This window comes from Aquarana catesbeiana, linkage group LG02 (assembly GCF_042186555.1).
Source record: "Aquarana catesbeiana isolate 2022-GZ linkage group LG02, ASM4218655v1, whole genome shotgun sequence".
Classification (NCBI taxonomy): Eukaryota; Metazoa; Chordata; class Amphibia; order Anura; family Ranidae; genus Aquarana; species Aquarana catesbeiana.
In genome coordinates this window covers 15,937,239-15,956,224 of record NC_133325.1, presented here as the reverse complement: position 1 = coordinate 15,956,224, position 18,986 = coordinate 15,937,239, and the positions used below count along the sequence as shown (strand labels likewise).

At 43.0% G+C, this 18,986-nt stretch overlaps 1 protein-coding gene across 2 annotated transcripts in view; it reads left to right on the top strand.

Moving 5' to 3' along the window:
* Positions 1 to 18,986, top strand: part of ATG16L2 (autophagy related 16 like 2) — a 103,273-nt gene that overhangs the window by 22,725 nt on the left and 61,562 nt on the right. For both annotated transcript variants that reach the window (XM_073612614.1, XM_073612613.1), the window contains exon 2: positions 18,146 to 18,242. In XM_073612614.1, coding sequence (XP_073468715.1) covers positions 18,146 to 18,242 — 97 coding nt within the window. The remainder of the gene's footprint in view (positions 1 to 18,145; positions 18,243 to 18,986) is intronic.

The window sequence follows — 18,986 nt, the reverse complement described above, 5'->3', positions numbered from 1 at the left end:
GTGTCTGTAGTTTACAGTTCCTCTTTCTGAGTCTATTATTCTGATCCTGCCAGCTGAAAGCAATAGTCTGTGAAGGGCTCCTGATGGGACAGCAGTGAACTGGGCACATGAGCCCTCACCGGGCATTAAGCCTTCCAATGTTGGGCCACCGAGTTCAAAAACACGCAGCTTTCTTATAAACCCCTCTGTGCCGACTGGCCACGAAATACCGCTCTTCCAGTGGGGCGCCATCTGAACCTTTAAATCAAAGTCTCCTCCAGTCTTCCCATTGTGGAGTTTACTAGGGGTCCTCAGTACCTCAACGAAAAACAGCTACAGCCAGAGGTGCTGCTACCCCATTTCCAGAGACCAGCAAATAGCTGTATTTGTTCTTTCTGTACTACACCATTGGTTTTGTGAACTTTTCTGATACTCTGCCATCTGGTGGTCAAGCGTGGAAACTATTCCTAAGCACCCTTGTTATTGAGATGGCTTCTTTGACTGTTATTCCTCAATCTGCGCTGTATTTCTACCATTCTATGTGTATTATCAGTTCACCCTGCATTCATCCATCAAGGTGCTCATCGCTATTTGACTTTGGCTGAAATTGTAACAAAACGGTTAAACTTTATCTTTTTTTTTTTTTTTCCAACTTTAATAACATTCTATAAATGTTACAATGACTCACAGTGAATGGTGAAGATATATTTTAGTTTTCACATAAATTGTGATTGGTGGGCCGCTGTAATGGGGATGGTGATGTTAGTTGGTATGACGGATCTTTGATCTTCCCTCATAGTGACCTGATTGTGTGTAGTTGGGTTATTTGACGTACGTTCTATAATGACATTATGTAATATTGGATAACAATGTTGGGTTCATGGCCTTCAGACAGTAATCCAATGCCAGGTGATATCCATCCAGTGTTCCTCATTCTATGTTATAATGTTCACCATGTGATTTCTGTGTCTGATTCATGGGGATGGCTATTTTAGTCAGTTGCCGGTGACTCCTATGTGGCTCTCAGTCTGCTTGTAGCATCCTCTTATCTTTAACCACTTGAAGACCAGGCCTTTTCTGGCACTTTTTGCTTACAAGTTTAAATCAGTATTTTTTGCTAGAAAATTACTCCTATCCCTCAAAAATTATATATATATAACGCAATTTAAAAAAAAAATACACTTACTAAATATACTAATAAATAATATAAAATAAATAAAAAATTAAAAAATACACTTTAATAAATAAAAAAACACAATATATATTAGATTTGTGTGTATAATGTGAAAGATGTTACGCCAAATAGATACCTAACATGTCATGCTTTAAAATTGCGCACACTTTCGCAATAATGACAAACTAAAGTACTTAAAAATCTCCATAGGCGACGCTTTAAAAATTTTTACAGGTTACCTGTTTAGAGATACAAAGGAGGTCTTGCGCTAGAATTATTGCTCTCGCTCTGATGTTTGCGGAGATATCTCACATGTGTGATGCAAACACCATTTACATATGCGTGCGCTACTTACGTATGAGATCTATTCTACATGCAAGCACGTAGGGATGGGGCGCTTTCATTTTTTTTTTTCTTATTTATTTTATTTTAACACTGTACCTTTAGTTTAATTTTTATTTTTTTATCACTTTTATTCGTATTACAAGGAAATGTAAACATCCTTCGTAATAGAAAGAAGGGTGACAGGTCCTCTTTATGGAGAGGTCTGGGTTCAAAAAGACCCCAGATCCCTCAATTTACCTTCAAAAGCAAAAGATCTAAAAAAAAAATAAAAGAAAGTTTACTATCACCAGAGTGATGTCATTACGTTGCTCTGGTCCTCCAAGGCCATAGAGGCTAACAAAGACTATCTAATCTTTTATCACCTCTGTGACCAGCCAGCCGCAACATTGAATCGTTTCTTGGGTGCGCCGGTAAAAACGGTAAGACCAAGATGGAGAGGGGGGATCTAAACTTAACTACCCCCCCCCCCACGCCGCTTCTTAAAGCGACCCAAGCTTTCATAAGAAAGCCATCTGCTAACTAAAAAAAAAAGACAGGGGTTATGGCTCGTAGCTTGGAAGTCTTGGAGCAAGATTTTCAGCTGTGCCTTTTAACCATATGATCATTATGTTACACAAATATACATTTAATATTTGTTTTAAATATATGACAAAGGATTCCCATAGCACTCTGGGTTATCTCAAGAGACCACAGCAGAAGTTGTCTTCTTTCAGGCCCACTGTCTCTGAAATCTAAGATGGATCTCTACAGACAAAAAAAACAAGTGCGTCGGCCACAACTAAGGATGCATGTTCATGTTCTTTCAATAAAGGAATAATATTTTTTGAGTGTCACCCTGAGTGCCGACCATTTCTGTCCTTATTCTGGCTCTCTACAGACGGAGGGATTGGAGTCAACGGTCTGGAGGTGGTGGAGTCCATTTATACGTGTAGGTTTCTGCTTGAGGTTTTGAGCTCTGTAAGCAATAAGGATCAAAGCAATTGATCTCTTATCCCCTCTATTTGAGGGGATGATAAGGGACCATATCCAAGAATTTGCTTATGAAAAACTGTATCCTTAGCAGTGATCAGCACGGGTTTACAAAAGGTTGCTCTTGCCAAACCAACCTATTAATATTCTACGAGGAAGTGAGCTGCCATCTGGAAAGAGGAAGGCCTGTAGATGCTGTGTATCTGGTTTTTCCAAAAGCATTTGATACAGTTCCTCACAAACGCTTAACTTACAAGCTGAGGTCGGCGGGTATAGATCATAGGATAGAAAACTGGCTATGGGGGCGTGTCTAAAGGATTGTGATAAATAAGGTGTATTCCTCCCAATTACACCAACAATGGGATGGGATAAATATCTCAGTGTTTGCTGATGACACAAAAATATGTTAGGCAATAACATCACAGCAGGATGTAGAAACTTTACAAGAAGACCTCAATAAATGAATGGAGTGGGCTACTAGATGGCAAATGAAGTTTAACATTGGTAAATGTAAAGTAATTCACTTGGGGGTATAAATATAAGTGCAAGTTACTCACTAAGGGAAGTACCCCTAGGGCAGGGGTCTTCAAACTATGGCCCTCCAATTGTTCAGGAACTACAATTCCCATCATGCCTAGTCATGTCTGTGAATCTTAGAGTTTTACAATGCCTCACTCATGGGACGTGTAGTTCTGCAACAGCTGAGGACCATAGCTTGAAGATCCCTGTCCCAGGGGATTCCATGATGGAGAAGGATCTAGGGGTCCTAGAAAAAGACACACTGAGCAAATAGCATGCAATGTCAGGAAGTGGCTACTAAAGCCGGCAGAATATTAGCATGTATGAAAAAGGGAATTTACTACAGGGATAAAATGATAATCCTACCACTTTATGAAACTCTGGTTAGACCACATCTGGAGTATTCCGTCCAGTTTTGGTCACCAATCCTTAGAAGGGATGTGCTGGAACTGGAGAGATTCCAGAGAAGGGCAACTAAACTAATAAGGGGACTGGAGGACCTCAAATATGAGGAACCACTACAAGCGCAAAATTTATTTTCTCTGGAGAAAACGCTTGAGAGGAGATATGATTGCGATATACAAATATCTCAGATCCCGGTGTAGGTAGGAAACTTTTCAGTCCCAAGGAGTATAATGCCGTGTACACACGGGCGGACTTTTCCGCATCAAAGGTCCGACGGTCCTTTCGACGGACTTTTGACGGACTTGCACACACACGATCACACCAAAGTCCGACGGATTTGTATGTGATGACGTACGACCGGACTAAAATAAGGAAGTTGATAGCCAGTAGCCAATAGCTGCCCTAGCGTGGGTTTTCATCCGTCGGACTAGCATACAGACGAGCAGATTTTTCGACCGGACTCGAGTCCGTCGGAAATATTTGAAACATGTTTCAAATCTAAAGTCCGTCTGATTTTCGCCCAAAAAAGTAAGCTGCAGGTCTGATGAAGCCCACACACGGTCGGATTGTCCGACGGATTCGTCCCGGCGGACCAGTCCGGTCGAAAAGTCTGCCTGTGTGTGTACACGGCATAAGAGGACATGGGGGCCACACGATGAGATTGGAGGAGAAGTGGTTTAACCCAAAGCTGTGTAGGGGGCTTTTCACTGTCAGGGCGGTAAGGATGTGGAACTCTCTTCCACAATCGGTGGTGTCAGCAGGAAGTATGGATAGTTTTAAAAGACTCTTGGATGGGCATCTTAGCGAAAACAATATACAGGGATATGGGAAATTATTATAGACACTGCCACACATACACCTACACAGGTTAAACTGGATGGACTGTTGTCTTTATTCAACCTTACCTACTATGAAAAAGAGGAGCCTGAAGTTCTACTTGCTGGCGGCATGTGTAAATACAAAATATTAATATGCAATGTGCCATTTTTACCCGAGGGAAAAAAAAAGAAACCTATTGTAAAAATTATTTTTTTATTCCTGTAACAGAACTACAAAAAAAAAAAAACTAATAAAAAAAATGCCCCTTTTTAAGTCATCATCAACTAAAGTTCCATAGTCCATCCTATGATAGCACATTAAAGAGACCCTGTCACCAGACTATTCATTTCATCAACATTCTTCCAATAGGATTAAATGTGCTTTTTTTACATGTTATTTTCTCGTAAAATCGCCCCTTGTGTAGAAATCCAAAAGCCCTCAGATTGCTGCCCGGTGCCGCCACCCTGGATGTGATGTCAGTAGATTCAGAGCTGTAACTCTCTATAGCAGGGACCTCAAAACTGCGGCCCTTTGCTCGTCTTTATCGGGCCCTTGGGGCACTATTCCTTCTACTGAAACCAACAATGGGGCACTATTCCTTCTACTAACACCAAAAATGGGGCACTATTTCTTCCACTTATACCAATGATAGGGCAATACTACTCCTATTACTGACTACCGACCCCAAGGCCATGTTTATTCTCACTAATGCTGGGCCTGGGACATTTTCTACCCCCACTGGCCACAATACGGCTCCCCCTGAAGTCTGGAGGACAGTAAACTGGCCCTTTGTTTGGAAAGTTTGGAGACCCCTGATCTATAGTATTCTTTACTTCTCCCTTGGAAGCTACATACAAGAGTATGTAAGGGGGTTAGAGGAGGGGCAATGGAGCTGGGCCAGCAAAGACAGGAATTTAGACACTCCCAGAAGAGGAGAGGGCTAAAGCATGCAAGGAGGGGGGAGTCTGCCAGGGAATTTGAATCTGGTTAAGTCAAATAATGCATTACAATAAAAAAATAAAAATAAATCACTGGTCAGATTTGTCTTATGGAATAAACTGCCCACGTAGACATATTTTTTTTTTTTTTTTTAATAAGGCCATGAAATGTGCGAGATCTAAGCAAATTGCAGTGTGATCTGTTGTGCACAGGCCCAGCTTGATCAACTGCGATATCACTTAAGGCATGCTAAAGTGACATACAATACAACTGTATTGGTTTCGAGGCCGTTTTAGCATGCCTTTAGCTCGTATTATGGTTGCAGCTGGATGAATTACAATGATAATGTTCTCTGTGACTGTCTGAGGGATTGTAGGGGTAGGGGGTCTCTCTTCCATACTGCCTGGTTAGAGATGATGGCAGTGTGTTTTGGCAGATTTAGAGGACACGTTCCTTTTATATAATGTGCGGTTTCTCCTGATATTTCCTCACATATAGAAACGGCATAAAAGTTTCACTTTTTAGAAGTCGTAGTTTAGTTTGTGAGGTGGAGGATGTGAAACTGGAAAAACGTTTCCTGTCTCTGCTGCTGGTTGCTGAGCCGGTGCTGCAAGAGTTGCGTTACATGACGCCGTGTGCGGACTCCGCTTCGCTTATGAAATCCAGGTCAAAGGGGAAACAGAGTGTATTTTTAGATTTTGTGTGTGTGTGTCTGTGTATATATATATATATATATATATATATATATAATATATTGTATTGAGCAAGAGTGGGGGATGATGCTTTCAAAAAATAGCTAAATGATTAGATTCCATGTATTAACAATGTATAAAGTGTTTAAATAATAATAAAAAACTTAACTCCACCAATGGGTGTCCACCATTTGTCTTAAATACAAGATTCCCAGAGCACAGTGGGTTATCTCAGGAGAGCACAGCAGTAGTTGTCATCTTTCAGGTAACCTGTCATACCATCTCTTCCAGAGATCAGGGCTGTTTGGAGGGAAATTCCATCTCTTCCAGAGATCAGGGCTCTATAGGGTCATACCATCTCTTCCAGAGGGCAGGGCTCTATGGGGGTCATACCATCTCTTCCAGAGAGCAGGGCTCTATGGGGGTCGTTCCATCCCTCCAGAGATTAGGACTCTATGGGGGTCATACCATCTCTTCCAAAGGTCAGGATTCCATGGCATCCACACCAGCTCTTCCAGAGATTAAGGTTCTGTGGGGCCATAACATCTTTTCCAAAGATATAGGGTTCTGTGGGGGCCAAACCATATATTTCAGGGAGCAGGGCTCTGTGGGGGCCATACCATCTCTTCCAGAGATTGAGGTTCTGTGGAGGCCATACTATCTTTTCCAGAGATTAGGGTTCTCTGAGGGCCATACCATCTCTTCTAGAGATGAGGACTTTGTGGGGGCAATACCATCTCTTCCAGAGATCAGGGCTTTGTGAGGGTCATACTTTCTTTTCCAGACAACAGGGCTCTGTGGAGCCATGCCAAGTCTTCTAGAGATGAGGGCTTTGTGGGGTCCATATAATTTCTTCTGGAGATCAAGGTTCTGTGGGGCTATTATACCATCTTTTCCAAAGATCCGGGTTCTGTGGGTGCCATACCATCTCTTCCAGGGATCAGGGCTTTGTGAGGGCCATACCATCTCTTTCAAAGATCAGGGTTCTGTGGGTTCACACCATGTCTTCCAAAGATGTTCTATGGGGGCCATACCTTTTCTTTTAGCAATCAGGGCTCTGTGTTGGGCCATGCCATTTCTTTCAGAGATCAGGGTTCTGTGGGGGCATACCACCTCTTCCAGAGGTCAGGGCTCTGTGGGGGCCATGCCATCTCTTCCAAATATCAAGGTACTATGGGTTCATGCCATGTCTTCCAAAGTTCAGGGTTCTGTGGGGGCCATATCTTCTCTTTCAGAGATCAGGGTTCTGTGGTGGCCATACCATCTCTTCCAAAGAATCAGGGTTCTGTGGGGTCCACGCAATTTGTTCCAGAGATCAAGGCTCTCTGGGGGTCATACTATCTCTTTCAGATATCAGGGCTCTGTTGGGTCATAGTTTCTCTGTGGGGGACATACTATCTTTTCCAGGGATCGGGACTGTGTAGAGACCATACCTTATTTTCCAAAGAACTGGCTTCTGTGAGGGCCATACCATCCTTTCCGGAAATCAAGGTTCTGTGGAGGCCATACCATCTTTTCCAGAGATCAGGTTTTTGTGGGGGCTATATACCATCTCTTCCAGAGATCAGGGCTCTGTGGGGACCATACGATCTCTTCCAGAGATCAGGGCTCTGTGGGGACCATACGATCTCTTCCAGAGATCAGGGCTCTGTGGGGGCCAAACGATCTCTTCCAGAGATCTCGGCTCTGTGGGGGGCCATACTATCTTTCCCAGGGATCAGGGCTTTATGGGGAGCCATACTATCACTTCAAGTGATCAGGGCTCTTTGGGATTCTCCCACATCGCTCCCTCCTCCCTCACAGCCACCGGTGTTGGAGCTTACAGGATGATGTCACCCCCTCCGTCATGTGCCATGCGTTCCCCTTTAAGTTGTAGCCGTATGTGATGCTTTCCATCTTAGATAACCTGTCCCATGATGGTGTGTTGGAGGTCCTGGAATAGTAAATAGTGGCAGATGGTTGGGATATGGTTGCCTCATTGGTGTTTCACAAGCGGTCTATAGGAAGATTATATCATCGTGGGGGAGCGCGCAGAGGAAGTGTGCTGTAATCACATATTCACATCTTTTCTCAGAGTGACACTAAATATCAATCAGTTCATTCTTTACAAGTAAATCCAGACAAGAAGGAAAATGAGTTAGCGGTGCTGTCTAGCAAGCATTGCAGCTACGCCCAAGTCCCCTCTGTTTACTTTGTGTCCTGACTTAAATCTGATCTCCAGGGGGTGCAAATTATCCTAGGGTGGGGATTTAAATGGAAAACTCTGATGTTGGAATGGAGTATGAGTTTAAACTAACTTATAGTCTGTTCATTGTGATGCCTCTGTTATGTGACCACAAGAAGGGACAGATCAACATTCAGGCCGACCTGCTCAGGCCGTCTCTCGGCCTTCCATGCCCTATTTCCTGCAGTGGTGGGTGCCATGGCCTTTGGTCACATGACTGCCACTGGAAGGCTGAAGAAGAGGTACAATGTAACAATTGTAGAGAACGCTAGAGGGAATTAGAAAATGATGTAACCATTGCTACTACAGGATCCTTTATTTTACATAAATAGGCAGCCTGAAGGGACTGTAGTTTTCGCACAAGGTCGTCTCCCGCGAATAGCGTTTAATGCATTGCCGACCGTGCATATAACCACAGAGATAATACAACTATAGGAAGTGATCCCTCCACTGAGGTCCTTCTTTTTCCAGTAGAACGTGACGCTGGTGGTGATGTGCACACTTCGGATTAAAGGGGAACGTAGAATCTTCTCACCTGTTTTTTTTTATTCCAGCGTTCTGTAAATAATGTTATCAGTGTGCTAATGCTTAGTTATTCTATGTACAGTTTATTGTGTTTGTTCTGTAAATGACCTCCACGGTGTGCAGGGAATTTCCTGTTGTTTTAGAAGAAACCCCAACCCCACCCTGTCCTTCACAACATTGAGATACTTCCTTGTTCAGAGTTATGTTTGCCCTCTGGCCAAGGTGGTTGTAGATCTGGTTCCTCTGCTCAGAAATTCCTCTGCCGATTTTCATTTGCGTCTACCACTCTGATAAAAAAGAGTTTATTAAATTTACTTCTTTGCAGACTTTGTAGGATCATAAAATATACTATACTACCAAAAGTATTGGGACGCCTGCCTTGTACATGTACATGAACTTTAATGACATCCCAGTCTTAGTCCGTAGGGTTCAATATTGAGTTGGCCCACCCTTTACAGCTATAACAGCTTCAACTCTTCTGGGAAGGCCGTCCACAAGGTTTAGGAGTGTGTCTATGGGAATGTTTGACCATTCTTCCGGAAGTGCATTTGTGAGGTCAGGCACTGATGTTTGATAAGAAGGCCTGGCTCGCAGTCTCTGCTATAATTCATCCCAAAGGTTTTCTATCAGGTTGAGGTGCAGGCCAGTCAAGTTCCTCCACCCCAAACTCGCTCATCCATGTCTTTATGGACCTTGCTTTGTGCACTGGTGCGCAGTCATGTTGGAACAGGAAGGGGACATCCCCAAAACTGTTCCCACAAAGTTGGGAGCATGAAATTGTCCAAAATGTCTTGGTATGCTGACGCCTTAAGAGTTCCTTTCACTGGAACTAAGAGGCCAAGCCCAACCCCTGGAAAAACAACCCCACACCCTATTCCCCCCTCCACCAAATGATTTGGACCAGTGCACAAAGCAAAGTCCATAAAGACATGGATGAGGGAGTTTGGGGTGGAGGAACTTGTCTGGCCTGCACAAAGTCCCGACCTCAACCCGAAAGAACACCATTGGGATAAATTAGGGACTGCGAGCCAGGCCTTCTCATCCAACATCAGTGCCTGACCTCACAAATGCACTTCTGGAAGAATGATCAAACATTCCCATAGACACACTACTAAAACATGGGGACAGCCTTCCCAGAAGAGTTGAAGCTGTTATAGCTGCAAAGGGTGGGCCAACTCAATATTGAGCCCTACGGACTAAGACTACAATCCCATTAAAGTTCATGTCCGTGTAAAGGCAGGTTTCCCAATACTTTTGGTAATATAGTGTATATGCTTCCACAACTTCATCCATAACAACTGTTCTGAAGCAAATGTTCTCTGGCTATATTCTCTGCAGATCAAATGTGTGAATGCAGAAAATGCCTCATTATGACCACTAGATGGTGCTGACTATAATAGGTAATAAGTACCGGTATGCTTCTCAGCTCCATCTAGTGGCCATAATGCAGTGTTTTCCCAAATCACTCTATTTTTGTATGAATGAATACCATTTGACCTGTAGAGGCAATAAAGTGGTGGAGATTGATTGGGACTTTAACAAAGCCATGGCCTGGTGAGGTCATGTGTTTCCATCCCAGGGGACTTTAAATGAAACCATGGCCTGGTAAGGTCATGTAAGCCATGGTGAACATATATAGGAATTTTATTAATCATTACAGTTACACATACACAAAATGCTGGTATCAATGGTAAGCAAGGTAATAGCAAACAAGATAATAACATTAGTATTACATAGTAGAACCACAATAACAACAAGTCCAAAGTTCACCAAAACAGGATGTGATAAAAACATATTCAAAATAATACCAACAGGGTCAATGGCCTCTAGCACCTGTAGGGGTAATGCATAATAGCTTGAAGATCTGGGTACGTTTGATAGAAACACAGCATTTGGTAGCTCTACGCATTTCGTGGCTTTTGAATCACTCGTCAGGAGCAAAGCACGTGATGAATCTATAATAAAAGGTTGTTTATGAGTAGTGAAAAATATATGAAAATAAAAATAATGAAGGGCATGAACTGGGGTAGGGTAAGAAGAACCCCGCACCAAGTACATGTTTACTTACTCAGATATATGTATTGGTGGTACGGCAAGTGGGTACCGCAAGCCATACGTGGGCACCTCCAACCAGGAGCCGTGGCGGGCAGCTTGAAGGGGATGACCCACACAGGCAGCAACCAGGGTAGGCATGGAAAACCAAGAGGCACACCTGTGAAAAAGGGTGGACAATTGAGGTACATCAAAGGGGTCTCAAGGGTGTACATGAAGTGAAGGGGTGAGCAGGAGGCCCGTGATTGTGAAGGGAAAGGAAGTGCAGGGGTGAAAGGCCACCAGGCCAGGGAGTGAAAATAGCTGAGTGACTGTAAGCTATGAATAAAGGAAGTGGTGGCCCACCAGGGACACCTGGGGTGTGAGAGTGAAGAGCCCTGAGGGCAATGATGGGGAGTGCACAATTACCTGTTGGGAATGAAATAGGCAGTGGGAAGGAATGAAGGGAGGATAAACCAGAAGTTTTGTGTGGTCCGGTGTGTAGAGAGCCTCCAGTGCCAAAACCTCCCGGGGAGCCTCCCCTATATGCGTCACCACAAGACGGCCCACCACGGCGTGGGATGCGTGACGTTGACGCGCAGTGCGACCTATCCGCCCCCCCCCCCGGAGTTGAATGACGCGGGGGATGAGAGGAGACTCGCAATGCGCGTCACAGCTTCCGGAAATGGAGATGAAGAACAGACAGCACAGCGACCCGGCCATACAGGACACCAATAATGCAACGGACCAGAGTCACAGGTCCGGCGTAGACTAAAAAAAATACACAAAAAAATTATAAAAAATTATAAAATTCTTGATAAAAGACAATATAATACTGTTAAGGGAGGTAAATCAAATAAATTAATAAAGGCAGGGGGGACTAACTGATAAGTCAATAATTGCAAAAAGGTACTGAAGTTAAACCGATTGAGTACTTTAACAAAGCCATGACCTGGTGAGGTCATATGTTTCCATCCCAGGTGGACTTTAAATGAAGCCATGGCCTGGTGAGGTCATATGTTTCCATCCCAGGGGGACTTTAAATGAAGCCATGGCCTGGTGAGGTCATTTATTTCCATCCCTGGGGACTTTAAATGAAGCCATGGCCTGGTGAGGTCATTTATTTCCATCTCTGGGGACTTTAAATGAAGCCATGGCCTGGTCAGGTCATGTGTTTCCATCCCTAATCAATTCAAAAAGAGGGGAGAAAAGGGGAGTTGGGACTTTACATGAAGCACGTGGTAGCAAAGGTATAAATTGGTGAACATATAGGAATTTTATTGATCATTCTAGTTACACATACACAAAATGCTGGTATCAATATAAGCAAGCTAATAGCAAAACAAGAAAATAACATTAGTATCACATAGTAGAACCACAATAAAAGCCCAAAGTTCTGGGGTAGCTTACCCTACCCCAGTTCATACCCTTCATTATTTTTATTTTTATATATTTTTCACTTTTGACTACTCATATACATCCTTTTATTATAGATTCATCACGTGCTTTGCTCCCGATGAGTGGTTCAAAAAAAATGCGTAGAGCTACCAAATGCCGTGATTCTATCAAACATACCCAGATCTTCAAGCTATTATGCATTACCCCTGCAGGTGCTAGAGGCCATTGGCCCTGTTGGCATTATTTTGAATATGTTTTTTTTTATCACATCCTGTTTTGGTGAACTTTGGACTTTTATTGTGGTTCTACTATGTAATACTAATGTTATTATCTTGTTTTGCTATTACCTTGCTTACCATTGTTACCAGCATTTTGTGTATGTGTAACTGTAATGATTAATAAAATTTCTATATATGTTCACCAATTTATTCCTTTGCTACCACGTGCTTCATGTAAAGTCCCAACTCCCCTTGGCCCCCCCTCTTTTTGACCTGTGGAGGCAATAGAAGAACATTCATGCAAATTTTTGGTTTAAATATACCCCTAAGTGACACAGTGCGCTCAGCCTAATGACTACTTGAGGCAAAAGTAAGTTTCTCAAACTCATATGAGAAATCTCGTATAGCTATGTATGTTTACATTAAATTATCATTTAATTAATAAACATTGATTAACTTCATCATGGGGGTATTTATAAAAAATTCACATAGCTGTTCATCTGTTGAAACTGCATGTAAATATATTCAGTGCGAATGGGGCAAAATCGAATGTTCTTCAGCTATATTCCCTGCAGATCGAATTTGTGAATGGAGAAAATAGTGCATTTTGACAGCTAGATGGCGCTGACTATCATAGGAAATAAGAAGGTTTATCAGCTTCATCTAATGGCCATAATTTCGTATCTTCCACATTCGAACTGTAGAGAATCTAGACAAAGAGCATTCAGTTTTGCCCAATTTGCACAGAACACACAATTTTTTGAAAATTAAAAAAACATGTTATACTTACCTGCTCCATGCAAGCGGTTCCTTACCGCCTCATCTGAAGTCCCCCATCAGTGCTCTCCACTCTTTCTTCTCTTGAGGGACCCCTCAGCAATCCAGCTGCTGAATGGGGGCACCTGTGCGGTCGCGCTCCCTTGCCAGGCTATGTGCGTCTTGACCACGCCCCCCCTCCCCCCCCCCCCCCCGCTCCCTCCTCACAGGAATTGACTGACAGCAGCAGGAGCCAATGACTTCCGCTTTCCTCAGTGTCTCCTATGAGGCCGGGAGGAGAGAGGAGCACTACTACTGAAGCTGAGGACAGTGCTGGAGCGTTAAGAAGCAATAGGTAAGCATTCAGGGATTGAGTGGGGGGGGGGGGGGGGGGTAGGGAGTTTTTTGATTTTTTTTTTTTTTTTTTTTACCTTAATGCAAAGAATGCATTAAAGTAAAAAACTTTTTTGACTTTAGAACCACTTTACAGTGGATAAATTAATTTGATCCCCTGCAGATTTTGTAAGTTTGCCCATTTACAAAGAAATGAAGGGTCTATAATTTTTATCATAGGTGTATTTTAAATGATACAGACAGAATATCAACCAAAAATCCTGAAGAAACACATGATACAAATTTTATAAATTGAGTTGCAGTTCAGTGAGTAAAATAAATATTTGATCCCCAAGCAACCAACAAATAATTCTGGCTCCCACAGACTGGCTACAGTAAGTGCTCATGTGGTACACAGATTAGTCCTGTCAATGTAAGAAGGTGCTACTAACAACAACTCGTTATGTGTATAAAAGACACCTGTCCACAGAACCTCTCTCTTCCATTCATACCCCACCATCACGGGCAACACCAAAGAGCTGTCAAAGGACGTCAGGGACAAGACTGTAGACCTGCACAAGGCTGGAATGGGCTACAAAACCATCAGCAAGAAGCTTGGTGAGAAGGAGACAACTGTTGGAGCGATTATTCGCAAATAGAAGAAACACAAAATAACCATAAATCGCCCTCTGTCTGGATCTTAATGCAAGATTTTGCCTCATGGGGAGAGGATGATTATGAGAAAAGTGAGGGATCATCCCAGAACTACACGGGAGGAGCTTGTGAATGATCTCAAGGCAGTTGGGACCACAGTCACTAAACAATCCATTGGTAACACAATACACCGCCATGGATTGAAATCCTGCAGCGCCCCGCAAGGTCCCCCTCCTCAAGAAGGTACATTTACAGGCCCGACTGAAGTTTGCCAATGAACATCTAAATGATTCCGAGAAGGATGGGGAGAAAGTGCTGTGGTCAGATGAGACCAAAATCAAGCTATTTGGCATTAACTCTGCTTGCCGTGTTTGGAGGAAGAAAAATGCTGACTATGACCCTAGGAACACCATCCCTACAGTGAGAGGTTGAAACATGATGCTTTGGGGCTGTTTCTCTGCTAAAGGTACAGGCCGACTTTGCCACATTGAGGGGCCAATGGACGGGGCCATGTATTGTCTTGAATGAGAACCACCTTCCCTCAACCAGACACTGAAGATGGGTCATGGATGGGTCTTCCAGCATGACAATGGCTTAAAACATACCACCAAGGCAACAAAGGAGTTGCTCAAGAAAAAGCACATTAAGGTCATGGAGTGGCCCAGCTAGTCTCCAGACCTTAATCCTATGGAAAATTTATGGAGGGAGCTGAAACTTCGAGTTGCCAGGCAACAGCCAAGAAACCTTAAGGATTTAGAGAAGATCTGTAAAGAAGAGTGGACCAAAATCCCTTCTGAGATGTGTGCAAACCTGGTCACCAACTACAAGAAACGTCTGACCTTTGTGCTCGCCAACAAGGGTTTCTCCACCAACTACTAAGTCATGTTTTGCTTGGGGATCAAATACTTATTTTACTCACTGAACTGCAACTCAATTTATAACATTTGTATCGTGTGTTTTTTTTTCTGCATTTTTGGTTGATATTCCGTCTCTATCATTTAAAATACACCTCAGCGATTCTCCCTGATTGATGCTCCTCAGGGATGTTCTCCAAGGTTTTGCTCCATGCTGGCTCCATAACATACAAACAATGTGTTCCCAGCGCTTAGAGTCACTATCCCAAATTTAAAATAATAATGCCTGTGTCCACAGAGATTGAATCTTCAAATTATCTTCCATGCAATGCTCAAAAAAACTATAAGTGCTCACCAGAAAATTAGACCCTCGTGAATAAATGGGTCATATCAAGCATGCGTAACTACGCAGATGGCCACCAGGTGTCACTTTCCCTCTTCTTCCACAGAACATCCAAGTTCATTTTGCTTCTCATTTCCTTCCATAACTCCCCAGGCGATTCCATAGTGTAGTATTATTTTAAAATCACTGCTTTTGTTAAAGGATATGCTTACATGAGAGAAGACAATCCAAACAAGGCTCATAGTATTCGCAAAGATTGCAGAATCGCAACTTCCAGGGTGCTGACACAACTTCCGCTTCTATCAAGATGACTTCCTCAATGCTCTTCATCTTATAGACTTTTTCAAGAGGAAAAGTTATGGAAGTAGAGGGAAAGTGACACTTGGTGTCAATCTGTATAGTTACTCATGCTTGATATGGCCCATTTTCTCATGACATGACTGATAGCTTTCTTGAGCACTGTATGGAAGATAATTTTAAGATTGAATCTCTGTTGGCACGGGCAATATTGTATTAAATTTGGGATTGTGACTCTAAGTGCTGGGAACACATTGTTTTTATGTTATGGAGCCAGCATGGAGCAAACCTCTGAGGAGCATTCCCTGAGCATCGATGAGGAGCATGCTTCAGGATAGTGACTCTAAGTGCTGGGAACACTTTGTTTGAAGAACCTACCTTCGGGGGGGTAGGGTTATTCCAGGTGCTGGAGACAGATTTATTTTGGGGGGATTATGCTAAGCACTGATTTATATGCAATTACACTGGTTCCATAATATCACCAGATCTCCCAACTTTCTGAAATGTTCCTAAGGGATTTGCTCTATGCTCCTCAAAGGCACTATACCAATCTTTTGGAGATACTCCTTAGGGATTGTTCTATACTAATCCGCAACGATGTTCCTCTGGGATTGGTTCCATGCTGGCTCCAAAACATTGCCAGACCTTCCATGCTGACGCCACAACTTTCTGAGATGGGCACAAAAATCTTTCAGAGATGTTCCTTAGGGGTTTTCTCCATGCTCCTCAGGGAACTGCTCCATGCTCCTTACTTTTCAAAGTAAAGGAAATGCCCCTTTAGACAGTTGTCACTGGAGCAAATGTCCCTGATGGAGGATTTCCCTTTACTTCCTGTTTTGTTGACAACTCAGACTTTAGATTTCTCATCACTTTCATTGCCACCAGGACAAATCAAGAGAGTGAATCTTCCTTGTGATACTCAAACTCAGAAGTACTCAACTCTGAGCACTTCTGGGTTCAGAGCTGTCAGATACCAATTGGAGCAGTTGTGATAACAACAGATTGCCTAAACAGATCAATTGCAGATTGTATTCAGAGTACAAAAGAAGAACTGGAGTCTAATAGACTTCCAGTGTCTCACTAAAGAGGACCTGTCACAAGAAATGTACTTTCATATTCAGAATACTTTATTAATCTCAAAGGGAAATTATTGCAATACAATTACATTCAACAAAGACAACACAAGATCACAATAATGAACAGAACAAAGCACAATGACACAATAAAATGACCAATAACAGCAATTAGTACCAAATAAAACAAATGAAAAGTATACTATAATAAACCATCTGTGACAGACTCACCCGGGACAGAGGCTTTTGTAGGGGACTAAATGCTAGCCTCTTGCCTACCGACTATGGGCCCTGGCATTTAAGGAAGCTACAAGCATTTAGGAAGATATTCTGTTATGTAATGCAAAAGGACATTATTAATGAGGCCATGATGGTCTCTGCCAGCTTTGGACTCAGTGGACAGATGTATGTGAAAGGAATGCTGATTAATGAGATCTGGAAAGCCTGGGTCTTTCACCCAATAGTTTATTGTGCTCATTAACACACCTTTGTCTCCTAGCAAACTATTGGGGGATGTTCTTATACTTATGTATATTGTAAGTTGTGAGTGAGGAGACGGGAAGCCTACCCTGAAAGGTCATATCTCTGAGTCACCAAGTCTGGGTAAATGATTAGTAAACTAGCTCATGAATAAATAAATGAATGATTTGTATAGCGCTGCAGTTGCGAACTGAATCGCCTCAAGGCGCTGGATCCGTCCTGTGTTGTCAGCTTCTTAGAAGAGGTAGGTCTTGAGTTTCTTTCTGAAGGCCTGATGGTTTTCTTCCATGCGAATGTGAGTAGGTAGAGCGTTCCATAGCCGTGGTCCTTGGACTGCGAATCTTCGTTCTCCCTTTGTTTTGTAGCAGGTTTTTGGAATAAGGAGGAGGTTATGGTTAGAAGATCATGTTAATTAGGTTTCTGGTTGCAGTTTGTATTGTCAGCCTGCTGTATATATTTGTGTGCCATCTCAAATAAATCAGTTCATGTTCAGCAACCAAACGAGTATTGCCTTGTTTGTTGTTTATCAGCGGTTGGAATATCTGATATCTATATTCAGACTGGGAGGAAGCGGTATATGACGAAAGCACTCAAGCGGAGTGCGGGACGTTTCGTCACACCATCCATACTATTAAAATACAACATAGAATAAATAACAGATTGAAAAATAACAGAGAATCAAACTACCAAAATCACAATTTTCTCTAGCATTACCCCAAATAATAATTACCTAATACCAACATACTATAAAAACTACATAAAACTTCTGATCATAATCCCGATTAAATTTACACATCCAGCACGCACAGAGAAGAATTATATAATTTGATGGCCACATGCAAAAATGATTTCCTGTGTCGCTCTGTGGTGCATGGTGGTTGTAACAATCGATCACTGATGGTACTCTGCAGACTGACCAGCGTATTGTGGAGTGGGTGGGAGTTTTCCAAGATTGAAGGTACCGTATCACTTAGGGGACTTGTCTGTCGGTTTGAGAGTTTCTGCAACAAGCCAGACTTTTTCCCAGCATAGGGTGCAGATGTGGGTGGGACCTTGCAGTTGGCCGGATATAGTATTGAATGTCTCTTATAATGTGCCTTTTTTTTTTGTCTTTTCAGACAATAAGCTATTGGAAAAGTCAGTTTTTCTGAAGGATCTGACTGAAAAAATCCAAACTGAATCACTTGCTTCCCCCGGGATCCACCATGCAGCGAGGTGAGTACCAAGAGCTCAGATTCCTGGAAAATGGAACAAACAAAGGTGGGTGGGGGACACTCCATAATGCATAAGAACCTGCAAAGGCAAGCAGGGACACCTATGGTGGGCAGGAACCTGAAAAAGTGACTAGGAACACCCAGTGGTGGGAAGGTACCTGTAAAGGTGAACAGGTACACCTGATAGTGGGCAGGAAAATGCAGAGGTGGTGGGAGACGCCTCATGGTGGACAGGAACTGCAAAGGTGGTTGGGGACACCCCTTGGTGGGCAGGAATATTAAAAGGTGAGCAGGAAACTTCAAAAGTGAGAAGGGGCACGCCCCTGGTGAGCAGAGACCTGTAAAGGTTGGCAGGGACACACCACGTAGTGTGTAGGAATATTCAAAGGTGAGCAGGGATACCTCATAATGGGCAGGAACATGTAAAAATGAGTGAAGACACCCCGTGCTGGGCAGGGGCATCTCAATGTGGACAGGAATCTGGAAAGGTGAACAGGGACACCTCATGATGGACAGGAACCTGAAAAAAGGAGCAGGAACACCCAACGGTTGTAAGGAATTTGCAAAGGTGAGTGGAGTCACCCTATGGTGTGCAGTAACATTGAAAGGTGAGCATGGATACCCCTTGGTGGGCAGGGACACTTCATGGTGGACAGTTACATGCAGTTGTGGGCAGGGACACCCCCTGGTGGGCAAAAACTTGTAAAAGTGAGCAGAAATACCCACATTTGGTAAGAAATTTTTT